At 33.4% G+C, this 20,089-nt stretch overlaps 3 protein-coding genes across 3 annotated transcripts in view; all 3 read right to left on the bottom strand.

Moving 5' to 3' along the window:
• LOC122403732 overlaps positions 1-9,965 on the bottom strand; it is a 30,205-nt gene extending 20,240 nt beyond the window's left edge. The window contains exons 1-4 of the mRNA XM_043407447.1: positions 9,542-9,965; positions 5,229-5,693; positions 4,678-4,861; positions 273-432 (exon numbers count right to left, since the gene is read on the bottom strand). Of these exons, the coding sequence (XP_043263382.1) occupies positions 273-432; positions 4,678-4,861; positions 5,229-5,693; positions 9,542-9,963 (1,231 nt within the window). The 5' untranslated portion in view covers positions 9,964-9,965. The remainder of the gene's footprint in view (positions 1-272; positions 433-4,677; positions 4,862-5,228; positions 5,694-9,541) is intronic.
• A 2,246-nt stretch (positions 9,966-12,211) lies between these two features.
• LOC122403730 (DNA-directed RNA polymerase I subunit RPA43-like) lies at positions 12,212-14,878 on the bottom strand. The gene is made up of 4 exons (XM_043407445.1): positions 14,626-14,878; positions 14,383-14,525; positions 14,120-14,315; positions 12,212-14,046 (listed from the first exon to the last, which is right to left on the bottom strand). The coding sequence occupies exons 1-4, from the start codon at positions 14,814-14,816 to the stop codon at positions 12,516-12,518; spliced, it is 2,061 nt and encodes a 686-aa protein (XP_043263380.1). The 5' UTR covers positions 14,817-14,878; the 3' UTR covers positions 12,212-12,515.
• Positions 14,879-16,140: 1,262 nt separating this feature from the next.
• Positions 16,141-17,898, bottom strand: LOC122403707 (60S ribosomal protein L13a). Its single transcript, XM_043407401.1, has 6 exons — positions 17,816-17,898; positions 17,268-17,398; positions 17,001-17,110; positions 16,671-16,816; positions 16,326-16,448; positions 16,141-16,263 (listed from the first exon to the last, which is right to left on the bottom strand). The coding sequence occupies exons 1-6, from the start codon at positions 17,834-17,836 to the stop codon at positions 16,180-16,182; spliced, it is 615 nt and encodes a 204-aa protein (XP_043263336.1). The 5' UTR covers positions 17,837-17,898; the 3' UTR covers positions 16,141-16,179.
• Positions 17,899-20,089: the final 2,191 nt, after the last annotated feature.

Below are 20,089 nucleotides of genomic sequence, written 5' to 3'. Positions count from 1 at the left end.
TCTCGAATTTTTCGACATCAAAAGTCTTAGATGTTATCTACGTGCTGATAATATTAATAGCCACGGAATAACAGAATGATCGATAGGATTACAGCTTTTTCACGCGGCTACGTGACTACGTGCATTTAAAACGTATTCTGACATTGGTATTAGGTAATAAATAATTGGTACGATAGTAACTTATCCGGTGTATCGGTGTTATCGGGCATCGATCGGTCCAAATGAAAAATAACATTTCTAAATACACGATAATACTCTGTTTGTCACCTCACCTTTTTGATACGCGATACTGTCGAACAGATTCGATATTTCACTAGGGCTGACCACCGCCTTGTTCATGGGACGAGTATTTTCCCTCGCGTCTGAAGCGAATGCTGTTCCTTGCAGAGCTTCCACTGCGTACACTTCCATCAGACGCCATGATTCTTCCAACTGAAAGACAATTAGCGTTTTGTAACGATTCTCTATGATAAAAGAAGGAACTTACATACATATCTATGCTTGACTCTAACACATTCTTGTTTAATCTCTGATAGAATTACAAGTGGAAGAATCAGGACAATGCTAGTGTGAAAACAATTCGAAACTGTAATGGAGAAAACTCGACGACCATTTTGGGTCGTTTGACGAACAAACGTTTTTGTAATTTTAAATATAATAATATTAGCTACTTTAGTTGCATCTACTAAATTTATAAATATTTGTTCGAAAATAGACTTTTCGTTGTTGTTTAATGAAAAATCGAATCTATAAATTTCAAATTAAAATGTTTTTCTGGGGTTTAATAATAATCATCATTAGACTTCAATGACATCAGACGCCATGATGCTTCTAACTGAAAGACAATTAGCGTTTTGTAACGATTCTCTATGATAAAAGAAGAAACTTACATACATATCTATGCTTGACTCTAACACATTCTTGTTTAATCTCTGATAGAATTACAAGTGGAAGAATCAGGACAATGCTAGTGTGAAAACAATTCGAAACTGTAATGGAGAAAATACGACGACCATTTTGGGTCGTTTGACGAACAAACGTTTTTGTAATTTTAAATATAATAATATTAGCTACTTTAGTTGCATCTACTAAATTTATAAATATTTGTTCGAAAATAGACTTTTCGTTGTTGTTTAATGAAAAATCGAATCTATAAATTTCAAATTAAAATGTTTTTCTGGGGTTTAATAATAATCATCATTAGACTTCAATGACATCAGACGCCATGATGCTTCTAACTGAAAGACAATTAGCGTTTTGTAACGATTCTCTATGATAAAAGAAGAAACTTACATACATATCTATGCTTGACTCTAACACATTCTTGTTTAATCTCTGATAGAATTACAAGTGGAAGAATCAGGACAATGCTAGTGTGAAAACAATTCGAAACTGTAATGGAGAAAATACGACGACCATTTTGGGTCGTTTGACGAACAAACGTTTTTGTAATTTTAAATATAATAATATTAGCTACTTTAGTTGCATCTACTAAATTTATAAATATTTGTTCGAAAATAGACTTTTCGTTGTTGTTTAATGAAAAATCGAATCTATAAATTTCAAATTAAAATGTTTTTCTGGGGTTTAATAATAATCATGATTAGACTTCAATGACATCAGACGCCATGATGCTTCTAACTGAAAGACAATTAGCGTTTTGTAACGATTCTCTATTATAAAAGAAGGAATCTACATACATATCTATGCTTGACTCTAACACATTCTTGTTTAATCTATGATAGAATTACAAGTGGAAGAATCAGGACAATGCTAGTGTGAAAACAATTCGAAACTGTAATGGAGAAAACTCGACGACCATTTTGGGTCGTTTGACGAACAAACGTTTTTGTAATTTTAAATATAATAATATTAGCTACTTTAGTTGCATCTACTAAATTTATAAATATTTGTTCGAAAATAGACTTTTCGTTGTTGTTTAATGAAAAATCGAATCTATAAATTTCAAATTAAAATGTTTTTCTGGGGTTTAATAATAATCATGATTAGACTTCAATGACATCAATTTTCATTATTGTTTAATAAAAAATCAAATCAATATACAGGGTGTTCTGCCAATCCTGGGAAAAATTTTAATGAGGGATTCTAGAGGCCAAAATAAGACGAAAATCAGGAATAACAATTTGTTGATTGAGGCTTCGTTAAAAAGTTATTAACAATTAAATTTAAAAAATTCAAATCGAATGTTTAAAACATCATAACTTCTGAACAGATTAAGCGATTTTAATGTTTCAAAATGCAAATAACGCCTATTTTAGCGAAGAATATGTAGAAATTCTAGCAATATTGAAAAAGTTGATTCTTAACCCTGAAAAATGAAAAAAACCACATAAAAATGGTCCAATTTTCAAACAGCCATAACTCTTACAATAGTGAGTATATTTCGATGAAACTTTTTTCTGAAGTAGAGCTCATAAGTACCTCCAAAAAAGTATTAGACAACTTTTTTGTAGGGCGTCAAACAAAATAACTAAAAATCAAAAACGTATTTTTAAGAAAAGTCGACAGCGGGTAGTCCCCTTTTTCGGGGAAAAAAAAATTTTTCAAATCGTTCTAAAAAAATTATTTTTGGCTGCAGGGGTCAATTACAATAATTTTTGGTGAATAGACATTCCCCCGAAATCCTACGCATTTTTGAGAAAAAAATTCCTTACTGAAAATCTAATTAGGTGCCTAAATTTTTCAACGAAAAAAAGAAATTTCAAATCGTGCTGGAAAAATTATTTTCGTTTGCAGGGGTCAAGTACAATCATTTTTGGTGAATAGACATTCCCCCAAAATCTTACCCACTTTCGAGAAAAAAATTCGAGAATGTTTGAAATTTTTCGACGAAATTAAAAAATGTCAAATAGTCCTGGAAAAATTATTTTCGTTGGCGGGGGTCAATTACAATTATTTTTTATGAATAGATGTACCCCCGAAATCCTGCGCATTTTCGAGAAAAAAATTCATTACGGGCGGAACATTAAACGTTAATAACTTTTTAACAAAGCCTCCATCAACAAATTGATATTCTTGATTTTCGTATTATTTTGACCTGTAGAACCTCCCATTAAAAATTTTCCCAGGTGTGGCCGAACACCCTGTATAAATTTAATTTCAAATTAAAATGTTTTTCTATGCTTCAATAATAATCACAATTAAACTTCAATGATATCAAAAACTTTTCAATTTTGTTTTATAAAAAATCGAATCAGTATCAAACTAAAATGTTTTTCTGTGCTTCGATAATAATCATGATTAGTCTTCAATGATATCAAAAACATTTCAATTTTGTTTAATAAAAAATCGTATCAATATAAATTTCAAATTAAAATATTTTTCTATGCTTCAATAATAATCACAATTAAACTTCAATGATATCAAAAACTTTTCAATTTTGTTTTATAAAAAATCGAATCAGTATCAAACTAAAATGTTTTTCTGTGCTTCGATAATAATCATGATTAGTCTTCAATGATATCAAAAACATTTCAATTTTGTTTAATAAGAAATCGTATCAATATAAATTTCAAATTAAAATATTTTTCCATGCTTCAATAATAATCACAATTAAACTTCATTGATATCAAAAACTTTTCAATTTTGTTTTATAAAAAATCGAATCAGTATCAAATTAAAATGTTTTTCTGTGCTTCGATAATAATCATGATTAGTCTTCAATGATATCAAAAACATTTCAATTTTGTTTAATAAGAAATCGTATCAATATAAATTTCAAATTAAAATATTTTTCCATGCTTCAATAATAATCACAATTAAACTTCAATGATATCAAAAACTTTTCAATTTTGTTTTATAAAAAATCGAATCAGTATCAAATTAAAATGTTTTTCTGTGCTTCGATAATAATCATGATTAGTCTTCAATGATATCAAAAACATTTCAATTTTGTTTAATAAAAAATCGTATCAATATAAATTTCAAATTAAAATATTTTTCTATGCTTCAATAATAATCACAATTAAACTTCAATGATATCAAAAACTTTTCAATTTTGTTTTATAAAAAATCGAATCAGTATCAAATTAAAATGTTTTTCTGTGCTTCGATAATAATCATGATTAGTCTTCAATGATATCAAAAACATTTCAATTTTGTTTAATAAGAAATCGTATCAATATAAATTTCAAATTAAAATATTTTTCCATGCTTCAATAATAATCACAATTAAACTTCAATGATATCAAAAACTTTTCAATTTTGTTTTATAAAAAATCGAATCAGTATCAAACTAAAATGTTTTTCTGTGCTTCGATAATAATCATGATTAGTCTTCAATGATATCAAAAACATTTCAATTTTGTTTAATAAGAAATCGTATCAATATAAATTTCAAATTAAAATATTTTTCCATGCTTCAATAATAATCACAATTAAACTTCAATGATATCAAAAACTTTTCAATTTTGTTTTATAAAAAATCGAATCAGTATCAAATTAAAATGTTTTTCTATGCTTCGATAATAATCATGATCAGGTTTCAATCGTAAAAATAACCTTTCGTCCATTCGATCGAAGCTATCATACACTTCTTCTGTTCGCCACTCCAATTAAAGATAATTCCGATAAACCGATCAGTCCGGTAAGTTCGATCGATTTTCCGTTAATCTTAATTGTGCAAGATAAATCGAAACCAAAGTCGTTTTTACTCACTTGATTCGTGATGAAATATTGAAAGTAATTGGCGAAACCTTCGTTCAGCCATATGTACTCCCACCATTTTGGACTGACCAGGTTCCCGAACCACTGGTGCGCAAACTCGTGCGCTATGACCGTTGCTATGCTCTGTTTCGAACGAGTCGTGGTCACGTTTTGTTCGTAAAGAAGGGCGGTCTCCCTTTAAAAACGAAAAATCAAATTTCACTGCCATTCAAACAAATTTCCGCGGATATTTATCGAAAACTCTGTGTTTATTTGCAACAAAGAAATCGAAATATTCTCTCATAGAAAATTACGAATTTTAAAATAAAATAAAATTACTAAATTAGAAATTAAAAATTAAAATTTTCAAAAATTCGTTAAGCAATTTTTTTACAAGTTTTATTAGAAATTACGAAGGTGTCATTTTGACTGATTCAGTAGTTCTAGTGTTAATATCGATCATTCTTTTTTTCAACGGAAAATTTTTACAAACAGGATAATTGATTTTCTATACTCTGCAATTCACCTCTATTATTATTATTATTATTATTATTATTGTTTACCTGTAAGTAACGAGGCCCCAGTTCTCCATAGCACCTGCTGAGAAATCCTTGATGGAAATCTGGTCCATTTTCGGCATTGTATCCAAATATTGAATGCCCGTATACTCGTCCAATTTCGAGATCACTTTCTGGCCAAACTCCAACGCGTACGTCGTTTGCTCCAGCGCATGAGGTTTCGTGTAAACTCTGAACGTTTTCTTCTCATTCTCCTTTTTGTCGTAGTCGGAGACCACAAACGCTACGAGGTAGCTGGAGATGAGTTTGCTGTCTTTAAACGTGGTAGTAGTCACATTGGTCTTTGGGTCTTCCACAGGGGCTTTTTCAAGGTCCATATTGGAGATGACAGCTTTGTATTTAGAGTCATGTTTCAAGATAATTTTAAAGATTGCTTTGTACTCTGGCTCGTCCCAGCATGGGAACGCCAGTCGTGCTCCTGTTGGCTCGAAGTGAGTCGTCGCGATGTACCTGCAACGCGAAAACGATCTTTCGTTAACAGTTCGATTGGACTTTTCACTCCAAGGCTAATTTGTGAAACGTTAAACGAAAGGGTGTAGCCGAATAAGGGGGTCAAATGTGACCCCAGACCGAATTGAACGAACGATGGGTCATTCGATAGCTTATCCAAAAGAAACCCTGTGTGCCAATTTTCAACTTGAAATCTCGACCGTGGGGGGTAGTAATGGGGTGAAAACGAAAATCGTGTTTTTCTACAATTTCTCTCGACCTATCGAGTAAAAAAATGTAAAAAAATTCAGAGACATTTCGGGTTATGGGGCGCATATTTCGGGAGACTTTCAGATTTTTTCATCGAAGAACCAGGTAGTAAAAAATAAAAAACCGCAAAAAATGAAGAAAAATGTCGATTACGTATTGAAGGAGGTCCGGAACTGCTTTTATACTTTTATAGTAAACAGGCATTGCTATTACCGTTATTCTCAATTTTTTTCAGATTTTTCATTTTGGTGCGTCGCAGTGAAAAAAAATAAAAACCGATTTTTTCCTCATTTTCTGCGTATTAGAGTTACTTATGCGTTCAATTATTATGCATTCTTCGATATATGAGTGTTCTGTAGACTGTTTAATGTTTCTACAGTAAGCAGAATTACGTAACAATTGAAACAAATAAAATAAAGTCAACCATTGGGCGCATATATAATAAAAAATCAGCGTGTTTTTTAGTAGCGTTAATGGCGCAGCGTTATAGTGTCCGACTGTGGAACTGCTGGTAGTCTTTTTATCATAGGTTCGAGTCTCTCTTCTGGACCTATTATTTTTTTTCTTCATTATTTATTTTTTTCAAATTCTAACTAGATAGATAGATAGATTTATTTCCTGCTTCCCCTTAGGGTTACACTTCCTCCCCACCTTACATTTCCATCTCTCCCTTAACCTAACTTATCCTACTTATCCTACTTATTCTACTCTTACTCTACTCCTCACTGCCCTTACATCCTCCCCCCGCCGCTTTTCCCCTCTCTCTCATTTCCTTTCGCCGCACGCTCTTATCCTAATCCTACGCTACTCGCTCTCTCTCTCTCTCTCTCTCATCTCCCTTCGCCGCACGCTCTTAGCCTAACCTTACGCTACTCGCTCTCTCCCTCTCTCCCTCCTCCCTTCTCTCCCACTCCTCCACCCCCGCTCGCCCTCCCCGCCGTCGACTTCCATTTCCGCCCTTGCATTCCATTCCTTCATTCACTCCTCCCCTCATCCCCCCCTTCCCCCTCTCCACCTCTTTCTCTTTCCTCCTGACCTCCAGCCTCTTTATCCACCCCTCCCCTCCCCCTCCCTCGTCCAAAATCTCCCTTATCCTTTCCCCGATCCCCTTCCCCTCTGCCTCATCCCCCGTACATCTCACCAAAACGTGCTCCCATGTCTCCTCCTCCCAACCACATACCCTACATCTCCTCTCTTCCTCATCCCCCCAGTATCAAATTCTAACTATTTAACAATGTTTTATATTTATTTATAAATGTTCCAAAAGTAATTTACAAATATTTTAACCTGAAATATGTGTAAATATAATTTTGGATCGTGTTTTGTGTCTTTATTTTTTTTTTTGTCAACCACGATTATTGTTTAACATCTCCTACACTGAAATTAATGTGAAAATGTTAAATATGTGTAAATATAATTTGAAACATAACCTGAAATATGTGTAAATATAATTTTGGAACGTTTTTTGTGTCTTTATTTTTTGTTTTGTCAACCACGATTATTGTTTAACATCTCCTACACTGAAATTAATGTGAAATGTTAAATATGTATAAATATAATTTGAAACATAACCTGAAATATGTGTAAATATAATTTTGGAGCGTCTTTTGTGTCTTAATTTTTTTTTTGTCAACCACGATTATTGTTTAACATCTCCTACACTGAAATTAATGTGAAAATGTTAAATATGTGTAAATATAATTTGAAACATAACCTGAAATATGTGTAAATATAATTTTGGAGCGTGTTTTGTGTCTTTATTTGTATTTTGTCAACCACGATTATTGTTTAACATCTCCTACACTGAAATTAATGTGAAATCTTAAATATGTATAAATATAATTTGAAACATAACCTGAAATATGTGTAAATATAATTTTGGAGCGTGTTTTGTGTCTTTATTTGTATTTTGTCAACCACGATTATTGTTTAACATCTCCTACACTGAAATTAATGTGAAATCTTAAATATGTGTAAATATAATTTGAAACATAACCTGAAATATGTGTAAATATAATTTTGGAGCGTGTTTTGTGTCTTTATTTGTATTTTGTCAAGCACGATTATTGTTTAACATCTCCTACACTGAAATTAATGTGAAATGTTAAATATATATAAATATAATTTGAAACATAACCTGAAATATGTGTAAATATAATTTTGGAGCGTGTTTTGTGTCTTTATTTGTATTTTGTCAACCACGATTATTGTTTAACATCTCCTACACTGAAATTAATGTGAAATGTTAAATATGTATAAATATAATTTGAAACATAACCTGAAATATGTGTAAATATAATTTTGGAACGTTTTTTGTGTCTTTATTTTTTTTTTGTTAACCACGATTATTGTTTAACATCTCCTACAATGAAATTAATGTGAAATGTTAAACAATAATCATGGTTAACAGAAAAAATAAAGACGCAAAAGACGCTTCAAAGTTTTATTTGTACATATTTCACTTTAAAATATTTGTAAAATGCTATTGGAACATTTATAAGTAAATATAAAACATTACTGTATAGTTTGAATTTGAAAAAAAAAAATTATGAAGAAAAAAAAATAGTAATTCCAGAAGAGAGTCTCGAACCTACGGTAAAAAAACTACCAGCGGTTTCACAGTCGGACACTCTAACGATGCGCTATCAACGCCATTAAAAAATCGCTGATTTTTTATAATATATGCGCCCAATGGTTGAGTTTATTTTATTTGTTTCAATTGTTACGTAATTCTGCTTACTGTAGAAACATTAAACAATCTACAAAACACTCGTATATCGAAGAATGCATAAAAATTCAACGCATAAGTAACTCTAATACGCAGAAAATGAGGAAAAAATCGGTTTTTATTTTTTTTCACCGCGACTCACCAAAATGAAAAATCTGAAAAAAATTGAGAATAACGGCAATAGCAATACCTGTTTACTGTAAAAGTATAAAAGCAGTTCCGGACCTCCTTCAATACGTAATCGACATTTTTCTTCATTTTTTGCGGTTTTTTATTTTTTACTACCTGGTTCTTCGATCAAAAAATCTGAAAGTCTCCCGAAATATGCGCCCCGGTACCCGAAATGTCTCTGAATTTTTTTACATTTTTTTACCCGATAGGTCGAGAGAAATTGTAGAAAAACACGATTTTCGTTTTCACCCCATTACTACCCCCCACGGTCGAGATTTCGAGTTGAAAATTGGCACACATGGTTTCTTTTGGATGAGCTATCGAATGACCCATCGTTCGTTCAATTCGGTCTGGGGTCACATTTGACCCCCTTATTCGGTTATACCATAGGATTCACTAGTCTCGATGGGCCAATACACGAATGACGATTCCTACGCAACATTTCAACACTTTGACGGCCGCTGTCACGTATACGTGATCTACTGTATCAGCCACCATTTCATCATACATTCAACTTATTACGTTTTTTTTTATGTTAATCAAAATTACTCAATTTGGTCTACAATATCAGTGGCGACGGGACAACGATCCTAGCGGCCATTAAAGTGTCAATCCCCCTTCTTGACTCTAACTTTCAGCCGAACGTTAATGCTTCTTCCCCAAACGAAATCACGAATTTACAATCAAATAAAACTCTTACTTTATTTTGTTATCCTTGTCCAAATATCTGCTTCTGTAGAATCCACGCTTCTTATCGTTCAATTCGCCACTGTACTCTATGGTAAGAGTGTAGGTGCCCTTTTTTAGTGTCTCGTTGAATCTGATGATCAGTAGCTCGAAGTCGTCGTCTTTTTCCAAACTACGCACTGTGTATTTTGGCAAAGTAACATCTGCCTTTGCCAGCGTGAGATTTTTTTGGTTCAATGTTACAGCATCGACATCGTTTAGGACATCGAAAGTGATCACGGCAATGCCATTGAATTTAAAATTTACCAAATCTGGCTCGAGCGTGATCTCGTATCGCGTAGGTTCGGTGTCTTTTGGTAATCTGTACTTGCTGTTGTCCGCCTGTACGCTTATTGCAACGAGCAATAGCAACGGCAGCAACCGCAAACCTGACATTCTTTCGAACCGCGCAACCGCCCAACAGTTTGTAACGATCTATTTCCGTTGCGTTTTTCAAGTTATTAGTTTTCTTTCTTTCGAATCCACGAAATTTGGTAGACCTTTGAAAAAACACCACGCGCGCGACGACGATCACCTTTCGAAAGACACCGCGCCTAAACGTCGGTGCTTTATAAGAGGATCGCTGTACCTCTAATCTTATCAATCGTCTTCTTAGATAGAAATTATCATATTGTTAGAAAATAATCGTTAAATCGGAATGCTCGAATGACCGGCACATTTATACAGACTATTCTTCGGTCAATGTCAAAGGATTGTATTTTAGACAAAAACAAGTACATTCGGTAATGATGTCGATACTAAACAGTCGACGAAGAACTCGTAGCAATTTTATAATATTTTATTTTTTATTCGTAAATTGTACTCCCACGTTAATCATTGTTGAGTTTGTTGAAAATGGAAAACGAATTTTTAAGGAAAATCGACAGGGGGTATTCCCCTTTTTCGGCGAAATTGAAAATATTCAAATCACTATGGAAAAATTATTTTTGTTTGCAGGGGTCAATTGCAATCATTTTTGGTCAATATACATAACCACGAAATCCTACGCATTTTCGAGAAAAAAAATTCGAGAAGTGTGAAATTTTTCGACGGGAAAATAAATTTTAAATCATTTTGGAAAAAATATTTTCAATTATAGGGGTCAGTTGCAATTATTTTTGGTCAATACATATACCCTCATATTCCAGCGCATTTACGAGAAAAAAAATTCAGAAATGAGGACTTTTTCGGCGAAATTGAAAAGTTTCAAATCGTTCTGGAAAAATTATTTTCGATTGCAGGGGTCAATTGCAATCATTTTTAATGATCAGACATAACCACGAAATCCTATCCAGTTTCGAGAAAAAAAATTCTTTTGAAAATTCTTTCAACTCTCTTCGTTGGTTGTGCATCGTTCATTGGCTGCACTTTCCTTTCTTTCTTCTTCGACCAACGATCGTTGGTCACGGAAGATCTTTATTAATGGAGGGTGATGCACCCTGTGCATATGTTAAAGAAAGTGTGATCCATCGGTGGTACATGATTTGCACAGCCATCTACGACAAAACGCTCAAGTTTCTCGTGGAATAGTTCGTTGCTTTCAACGGTAGATGGCACTTATTTACCGACCTCAGGCCCCCTGGTGCTAGAACGCCCAAGTTTGTCGCCGAATAGTTCGTCGCTTCCAACGCTAGATGGCGCTTATTTACCGACCTTGTAGCCGTAATAAATTACAACATATTTATGACTCTTTTGAATATCTGGAGAACTCTGAGTTTATTCTTATAACTGTTTAAACAAACTACTAGCCGTCTCCTAGCGATCAAAAACAAAAAACATTAACATTAACTTGTCCCTAACTTCAACCCTTTAATCGGTAAAGTAGAGCTCAACCTCGCGACAGAAAACGCACCTGTCGCCACAAGGTCGAGAAATAAGCGCCACCTAGCGTTGATGGTAACGAACTATTCCACGACAAACTTGGGCGTTTTAGCACCAGAGGGTTCGAGGTCGAAAATGAGCGCCATCTATCGTTGGAAATAACGAACTATTCCACGACAAACTTGAGCGTTTTGCCGTAGATGGCTGTGCAAATCATGTACCACCGATGGATGACACTTTCTTTAATTTATACACAGGGAGCATCACTACTCTCAAGTTAATGTATATACATGTTTACAACATGTTTTAAATAAAAAAATATTAATATTGTATGTATCAACAAACTTGGTTTTATATTTTCCAAGATTCATCATTACCTGCATACGTGTTCCTGTTTAGTTAACAAATATTTCTGGGATTATAAGTAACGTACTAAAGGTAAAATTTTTTTATTTAAACTACTATGTATTACAAAAGAGGAAGCTATGCTACAATTACAATCACAATAGCTTGTAAAAATTTTTATTACCGCTATCTTTATAAGTCATATTTGTACTTTTATTCGTCGATTATATACTACGCATAGAAACAATAAATGTATTTAATAGTAATATTTTATTGCAACGTTGATCTGTTATTTATACGTATAATTCACCGTTGCATAACAAATGGAAATTATATAACACTGATTTCAACGTACACGAAAGGAAAATAAAATGTTAACTAATTGTGGAAGTTCAGTGGTAATTTATATACATGCAATATTTACAAGTTCGTTACTAACGTAGTAAAATAAAATTTGAAGATTTTGTGTATGGAGACATTTATGCGTATTATGATCCGTAAAACTTTGCGTGCGCGCATGCATCATACGTGTAGCACTGCATTTTGTAGTGTCCTTCCACGAGTAGAGGGCGCAGCGTACTTCTAACCCCAATCTTGCTGCTGTTCGCTGATTGGCTGTCACCGATCTTCGTCGACCAATACCTGCGAGTCAGCGGATTGCAACAGGCGTGGAGATGCAAACACGCTGCGCCTTAGATTCATGCACGAGATCGAGTTCTTTTTTTAAAAAAAAGTACATTAACCACGAATCACGTCATTATAAAATACATTTATCAAATGTCCTAGCTGTCAGCGCAGTACTCAGTTTTAACCTGAACGTCACTAAAGTCAAATTCCGATTCGAATTTTCTGGACTTATTTAATTTTTTGCTTTGCTTCTTCTCTATTACGTCGTCTTCATCAATTTCAGACGCAACGTTCGTTACAAATTTCTCCTTCTTCACCTTCACATCCTGACAAATTACTTCATCGTTCGATGTTTTCTTCTTTTTCGAATGCCTCGCGTTACTTTTCAAATCCGTTTCCGTATCGCTGGTGACGCTATTCAAATCGAATTTGTGCTTCTTTTTCGTCGAACTTTTGTTCGGAGTATAAACATCGTCGTCAAATATTTCCACTTTAACTATATCCTCGAAACCAGGCTCTATTTTAATTACATCGCTGTCTAAAAGGCTATTCTTCTTCGAGTGTTTTTTTCGTTTCTTTTTGATCGAAGTATCGTTGTCCCCCATCGTATCGTGATTAGAACTGTTCGTAGACGTATTTAAGTCAGGCTTTTCCGTCGATGCTTTGCAAACTTTTACGCGATCCTCATTTTCTGTATTTTCCGAACTACTATTCGGATTTTCCTTCTTAATGTTTATATCGTGAAATGCAAATTCGGAATCCGCTATACTCGACGTTCTCGAACGTCTTCTTCCCGAAGTCTTCTCAGCGTTACTACTGCCATCTACATCACTTTCAGGGAACTCTAACTTTATAGGATGTTTATGTCTTTTAGGATGCTTCTGAATCGAAATTTCTTCTACTTCTTCGTTTGCTCCGTACGATTCCTCCGCTTTAACAGAGACATTATCACAATCTGACGATCTGATCTTCAATTTCTTTTTGCTCGTTATATATTTCTCTACAGTAAAATCATCTGCAGAATTATCGGTTTCGTCCAGGAGCTTTCTCTTCGCAAAGTGTTTCTTGGACTTGACTTTGCTTTTAGGTTCACTTTCTTCCACAACCAGCTCGGAACTACTACTTTCATGTTCCAATTTAATTCTGTTAATTTTAGTTTTAGACTCTTCGTTACATAAACTTTTTGACACACTTTTTGGAGACTTCGCAGACTTTTCGTTGTATTGTTCGTCCAAGCTACTTTGCGAACCATGGTCCCTAGATTTTTTTCTTGCACGCTTCTTTAAAACTGGTTTTAATTCCTGATCACTTTCCAATTCACCATTTACGGTATTACTGTTCGTATATTGTTCCACTGTCTCTTCTATCTTAATCGGTTCGGGCATAGATTCTTTAACTCTTTTAAATTTTTTACCATGTTTCTCGTCTTCTTCCTTTATTTCAATGCTCTCCGTTGGTTTCTCTTTATCAAATTTCTTCTTTGATTTCTTTACTGGAGGTGTTTCTTTCTTCACTTTCGCTACACCTTCGTCTGAACTATTTTCAGAATCGGTGGCAAAAAATCTGTGTTGTTTGGAATTAGTTTCCAATTCGTTACTCGCTATACTTTCATCGTTGGTTCGATGGTTATTAAAATGGGTCCTCTTAGATGTCTTTTCCATTAATTTACATCCTTGTAAATAATCGCTAGAACGGTAGAAAAAGAATCGTAAGTGACATTGGGCAGCGTTTCGATAAAAATAATCAAAATATTACTTACTCTGGATTTAAAATACCACGAATAAAAGGCAATTTACTATCAAAGTCGAGAGAAGTTACTTTAAACCGTACTTCCTGGCCAATTTCAAGATTATCGCCGGGCCAATTCTCATCGTTATCCATTTTTGGTATCGATACGTTGAATGCTTTGTGTACGAGAACTCCGATGTGGTCTATTCCTTTTTTATTGACAATTCCTGTAACTTATTGCTCGTAAATAATACAGTAAAGTTTCGAAACTTGCTTAATAACAGAACATTTTACCTTTCAACGAACATCCTACTTTGGGCCTGAATATATAAAAATCTGCTTCGATGTCAACGTGAATGAAACAAGTATCGTAAAATATTTCGCCCAACGAGGTTAGTAGTTTAGGATTTTTGTAAGCCAACAGAAATCCTTTTAATCTGTAACAAATACAATTGTGAAAACGAAACGAATAACACCGTTTAACTTTTTTTTAAAATAAGATACTCGAAATGGAATTAAAATAAAGTTGGTACGTACTCGGCGTCGTGCAAATTTAAATTCGAACTTAGGATTTCGTTCAGCGCGGCATTTAGGTTCGTCAAATGAAACGGATGCAAACCAAAATGCTTCTTCAATCTCTCGAAATAAACGTGAGAGTCTTCGTCCTCGAGGAGGCCCGCGAGTTCTAAAATGGACCAAGTAATGCCCGTGTACGTTTTGAACTTCATTCTGACCGGATGCGCGATAATAAACAAACCACTTTAGTGCAAACGCGTGCAACGTCGTCGGAAGAAACGTGTAAAAGTTGCAGGTTAGGCGTGTGTTTGGACGTGATAACAGACGATAGTTACGATGACGGACGTTATTTAAGAACGCCGTTTGAGCGCGAAAATAATTTCGCCAATGTATTTATCGTAAAAAAACAACAGGAATGATAAAATAAAGAAATTATTAGACGTATTTCGATTGAATTTCTTTAGAAATACAGAAAGTTCCATTTCTCGTAACGTTCGGAAATGTAACCAGAAACTAGTTTTGTATTTTAGATGAGTTTTTGAAACGTAAACGTAATGAAATGGATTATAATTTAAATGAACGAAGGAGCATACAAGTTTCACGAAATAAGTATCTTTAACGTATACAAAATAAGATTTTTAATGCATTTACAAATCTCAAGCTCAATCGTTTTAAAGTGTAAACGAAGTTCTTGTAGCAGCAGTAGTCAGTCTATTTAATAAACTTAATTTAATAAGATTTTTTTAAATTCAAAACTACGTGCCATTTGTGGGGATTACGTCTTCCCTTTTACTCTAGCTGCGAGAGTGTGGGAAGCGGCCATCTTGCGTTCGGCGCAAAGCCGCAATGCGCATGCAGCTGCCGCTGGCGCATGGCGAGCCACTCTTTGTCCGAGTCTCGTAGCGTGTAGACGTGTCCACGCGTCCCATGTATTTTCCAATAAACATATTCATTCATTCATCATCCTGAGTCCCCTTCCTGGAGATACGTGGATAACATTTTCCCACATTCGAAGGAGCTTCCACCCGGGTTCCCACATAGGGAAAACGAGGGTTTCATGCTACCTTTCCTGGCTCCTTCGAGGATGGGAATCATTCAAATCATTGTACTTTGTTGTTACTAGTACTTATTGAGTAATATATAGCCTAACTACAGTAAAAACTCGATAAATGTCACTACTCCCGGGTTCGGTCAGGAACACTTATGGAATAGGAGAATCGTTTTTCGAATTTGTAGTTTGTCGACGCCTCGAACGTAGAAAGTCACTAGCTAAAGAAGAAAGAGGGACTGAAAACCGGATTTATCGCCTCAGTTTAAATATCCGTTACTATCAATAAAGATTTTTACCTAAGATTTTCGCCTCGGTGGTTTAATAGATCCCCCTAGTGGTGGGAATAAAAATGTATCATTTACTAAACAGCTCTCGAGGACATTTATCGAGTTTTTCACTGTACTACCTAGACAATTATTTACTTTAGTGCTTTTCCAAATAGGCCACAAGTATAGTGTGCTAAGGCGTAATAGTAACTGACTTTAGAATCTTTATGGAATTTTATTATTTTTACAATTTTCGTATTAATTGTATCCAAAACTATTAATAATTTCAGTGAATGGTCTTGTAGCTTTAACAGCTGTCTGCCCAGCTTGTTTGGTAAGTTTCTAAAACAAACGTAGAAGAGTATATAGTACAATGCTAGCAACATGTTATTTCCGAAAGTTACCTTGAGTTTGTCCCTGTTTTGAACCTCGGCGATTGCTCTGACACGCCTCTTGTTTTCCAATGTGCGTACAACAGCCTTATATTTCCATCCCACTTCATGAGATAATCTACCTACGTGACAGTACTAAAAACAAGGCAATGCGGTTAGTAAAACCAAAATTTTTAACGTATACGATAACTTTACTTTGATGTTTACTCAGTAAAAATATAACATCACAATGTATAAAGCAAATAATGCTCAGGCGCAAATTACCATACCATCATTGTAAAGAAATGAACTAATATATTACAAATAATTATACTAATTATAATTAAAAGTATAATTCGAGTCAAAATACGGCCTCACCTTCCTACCAGGCTTTAGACACATAACTCTCATTGCGCCTGGTACAACAACACGTTTCCTGCGATCGTACGGTGGTGGGCATCCTTCGTAAACCTTTAACCTTCTTATAGCATCCTTTCCCCTTTGTGTTTTGTGTGGAATCATTCCTGTAAATCAATCTTCTTTTTCATTCTTCTATACTTATACAACAGATGCCTGAATCTTTTATACTAAACAATCTCATATAAAATATTTGTTTCATTTAATTATCAAATAATGTAGGTAAGATGTATACATAATCATTGATTAATAAGAAGTATAATTCTGCGAATAATCAATGCCTAAACATACCACGAACTGTCTTCCATAGTATTTTACTAGGCGCACGGAAATGGAAAGGTCCACGAGCTGGATTTACGTTACATCTTTTACGTAAAAATGACATGAATTTCAACTTGTTCCTATAATAAATATTTCACATAAAATCAACTGCAACGCTTAAAGATCGGAAACATATTTAAATACAACATGTTACGTAAAAACGATAATTAAATCACATATGCAAGAACGAATTGTAAAAATTAATCTAAAATCAAAGTAAAAACACTTGTTACAAACCTGAAAAAGTTACCAGAAATGTTAAGTTGTTCACTGCGAACAACAATCACTTTGTTGCCTTGCAGAATCGTTTTGGCAATAATTGCTGCCAAACGGCCAAGTAAATGGCCACGGCCATCGATTAATATTGGCTGAAACACACAATTATAAATATTTATATACTTTATGTATTTTTTCGAAGAAAAATTTAGAAAATTTTTTCGGTTCTTTGAGAGACTGTCAATAATGCATAGCACGTGTCAAATTAATTTTTGTTAAACTTATCGGTAATCAATTATATCACATAATACATATTATTGGACTAATAAATAATAGTCAAATATATAGTTTCTATTTGTTACAAAAAACAAACCACTGTTACAAGAAAACACGTGTGCACGACATACAACCTATACAATTGTTGTATATTTTCGTTGATAAATCCATATCAAACAGATATCCTCAACATTTATTCATTTTTCACCTGTATCGTACTGACCGAAACGAGTATCTTTTATACATACGAATTATCTTACGCGGCCGAAAATAATAAAACTTTAAGTACACACCTTATTACTGAAGCCAGTCATTTTGTCACCCTACCGGAAAAGGGTCCATGAGCGTAGAGAAATGCGCGACCTCTTACCGGAAGTTATCGTCTTTCTACCTTCATCAATGCAACCAACGTTATATAGTTTTTCTTACTAGTGTACGGGGACACTGGGGACATTTGCTTAGTCCCCTAGGGAAAACCCCTAGATAGAGTTGTGGTGGCAACCGTATAGAGCGAATTACTTATACAACGCCGTAAAAGTTTCTATACATGTTAATCGTGGTATTTTACATTTCATAAGCTAATATCTATGCATAAATTTATTATTATTATTAAAAACTAATTCTCTGAACGAAATTTAAAAGTTACGTGTATCGTCCTTCCACGAGAAGAAGGCACAGCGTGTTTACATCCCCACTCTTGCTACAGTCCGCTGATTGGCTGTCACCGATTTCGACCAATAATAAGACAGCGGACTGCAACAGGAGTGGGGACACGCTGTGCCTTCTTCTCATGGAATCACGGTACTTAACATAATTTATATTTCTTTATAAAATTAATAATCACATCATTCCATAGAAATTCAGTATATTAATAACATTAAATGTAACCATTTTCCATTTTTTATATTACTATGTAGATACCGTAATTGCTATAAATACAACAAGATGGCTACAGCTATAGAAAAGCAACGCTATCTAGCATGAACATAAAACATTAAATTCAATTTCTCGCGTAACGGTGATTACCCGATTCGTTATTTAAAAATAATTTTACGAGAGTCATTTGCTTGCGAGATTATTGTAGGTTTCAAAATAAATAACAAGTATGTATGAAACAATTTAATAGTTCTTTTCTTTTTTTTTATTGGTGACGGTGGGTTTTGATAAACTAGGTATGCAACAGAGCACATTAGTGTGACAACTGAAGTTTCAAATTTTACAAAAATTGAAACTATCGCCGTCGTATTAATTAAGTTTTGTTATTTAATTAATATTTATATACAGAAAATTATATTAATTCTGAAGATTAAAACGTGAAACATGTTAATTGTAATATAATTAATTAAATGATCCAAGTTAATATTTGTATTAAATTAATATAATCAGAAATTCTACTTCTTGAGTCCGCATGATACGACTCTTTCATTCGAGGCATTATTAAAAAAATATTCGTTATACTTCTAATTATTAATATTTATATCATTGTATATTTAATATTCTTAAACTAATATCACAATGACTCGAGACAGTCAAGACTTCCAATATTTGTGCACATATCTTTATGTTATATTAATTCATCAGTTGCGTAACTGTCTTGAAAAAATTTGTATCCTATTATATAATGAATGGATTAATTTTTATGCTATATAAATCTGAAAAACGTCTATTTCTATGTATGAAAAATTGCTAAAATCGCACGAGCATTGGTTCTTAATTCTCTAATGGACATACAAATTACATGTAAAAAGTTACTACTTCGTACCACAGATCGTGTATAGCACACGTTTTTTTTTTTTTTTACACATTATTAAAAAAAAAAAAAAAAAAATTTCATTTGTATTTACAAATAACATTATATTTTTAAGTATAGTCTTAAAAAGCGAAAACAGTGCCATTAATATGAAACTAATTTAATTGAAAGAAACACGTTTTTATTCTTGATACTATCTCAGGATGCAAAAAGAAAGAAATGTGCTACTTATGTCTTTTAAATAAATAATCGTATTCATAAAGGCACTGCCTCATTTAATAGAATTTACAAAATATGGAAGATAAGTACAGTTTTTTCTGTTCAATGTACAAACACTTGATATAATCAACGAACATTAAAATGTACGTGTATGATATAAAATTCAATATTTCACGATCTCAAATTAATTGTACTCCTATTTATATGAATCATCTAATTTAAAAAATGTACAAATTTGCGAATGCTAAAGTCATTAAATAAATTTCAAAGCAAACAATTCATCGTAATATCATCAAAATGCAAACATAAACACTGATACAGATTATTTTTGCGTGTATGAATAGGTAATGGCTTCTTTTAAAATTCTTATGACCTTAGCATGAAAGTATCTTTTTCACTTGTCAATTGACTTTGCTCAAACAAGCAGAACATTAATATTTTTAAGCTAATCTTAGTTAATTCCCTGAAAATGATGGACATTATTTATGTCGTTCCAGGTACAATAACATATTTTCAAATGTAATACAAATATTATTACATACTATTTAATTTTTTGTTACTATTATCGTATAGAAATTCAAAATTTGTAAAGATCTTT

Source organism: Colletes gigas, unplaced genomic scaffold (assembly GCF_013123115.1).
Source record: "Colletes gigas isolate AHSC1104 unplaced genomic scaffold, ASM1312311v1 Colletes_gigas_Sc00071, whole genome shotgun sequence".
Taxonomy (NCBI): Eukaryota; Metazoa; Arthropoda; class Insecta; order Hymenoptera; family Colletidae; genus Colletes; species Colletes gigas.
The sequence above is the reverse complement of the archived record's forward strand: the minus strand, read 5'-3'. Positions and strand labels throughout refer to the sequence as shown.

What these genes read in the sequence shown, in the direction of transcription:
- LOC122403730 (XM_043407445.1), bottom strand. Translation starts at nt 14,816, where the DNA reads ATGAAGTTCAAAACGTACACGGGCATTACTTGGTCCATTTTAGAACTC. An exon ending in AGTAGGATGTTCGTTGAAAG is followed by an intron (nt 14,316 to 14,382) that starts GTAAAATGTTCT and finishes AATAAGTTACAG; the next exon opens with GAATTGTCAATAAAAAAGGA. An exon ending in CGTGGTATTTTAAATCCAGA is followed by an intron (nt 14,047 to 14,119) that starts GTAAGTAATATT and finishes CTACCGTTCTAG; the next exon opens with CGATTATTTACAAGGATGTA.
- LOC122403707 (XM_043407401.1), bottom strand. Translation starts at nt 17,836, where the DNA reads ATGACTGGCTTCAGTAATAAG. An exon ending in TGACTGGCTTCAGTAATAAG is followed by an intron (nt 17,399 to 17,815) that starts GTGTGTACTTAA and finishes TGTGTGTTTCAG; the next exon opens with CCAATATTAATCGATGGCCG. An exon ending in AAAACAGGGACAAACTCAAG is followed by an intron (nt 16,264 to 16,325) that starts GTAACTTTCGGA and finishes CGTTTGTTTTAG; the next exon opens with AAACTTACCAAACAAGCTGG.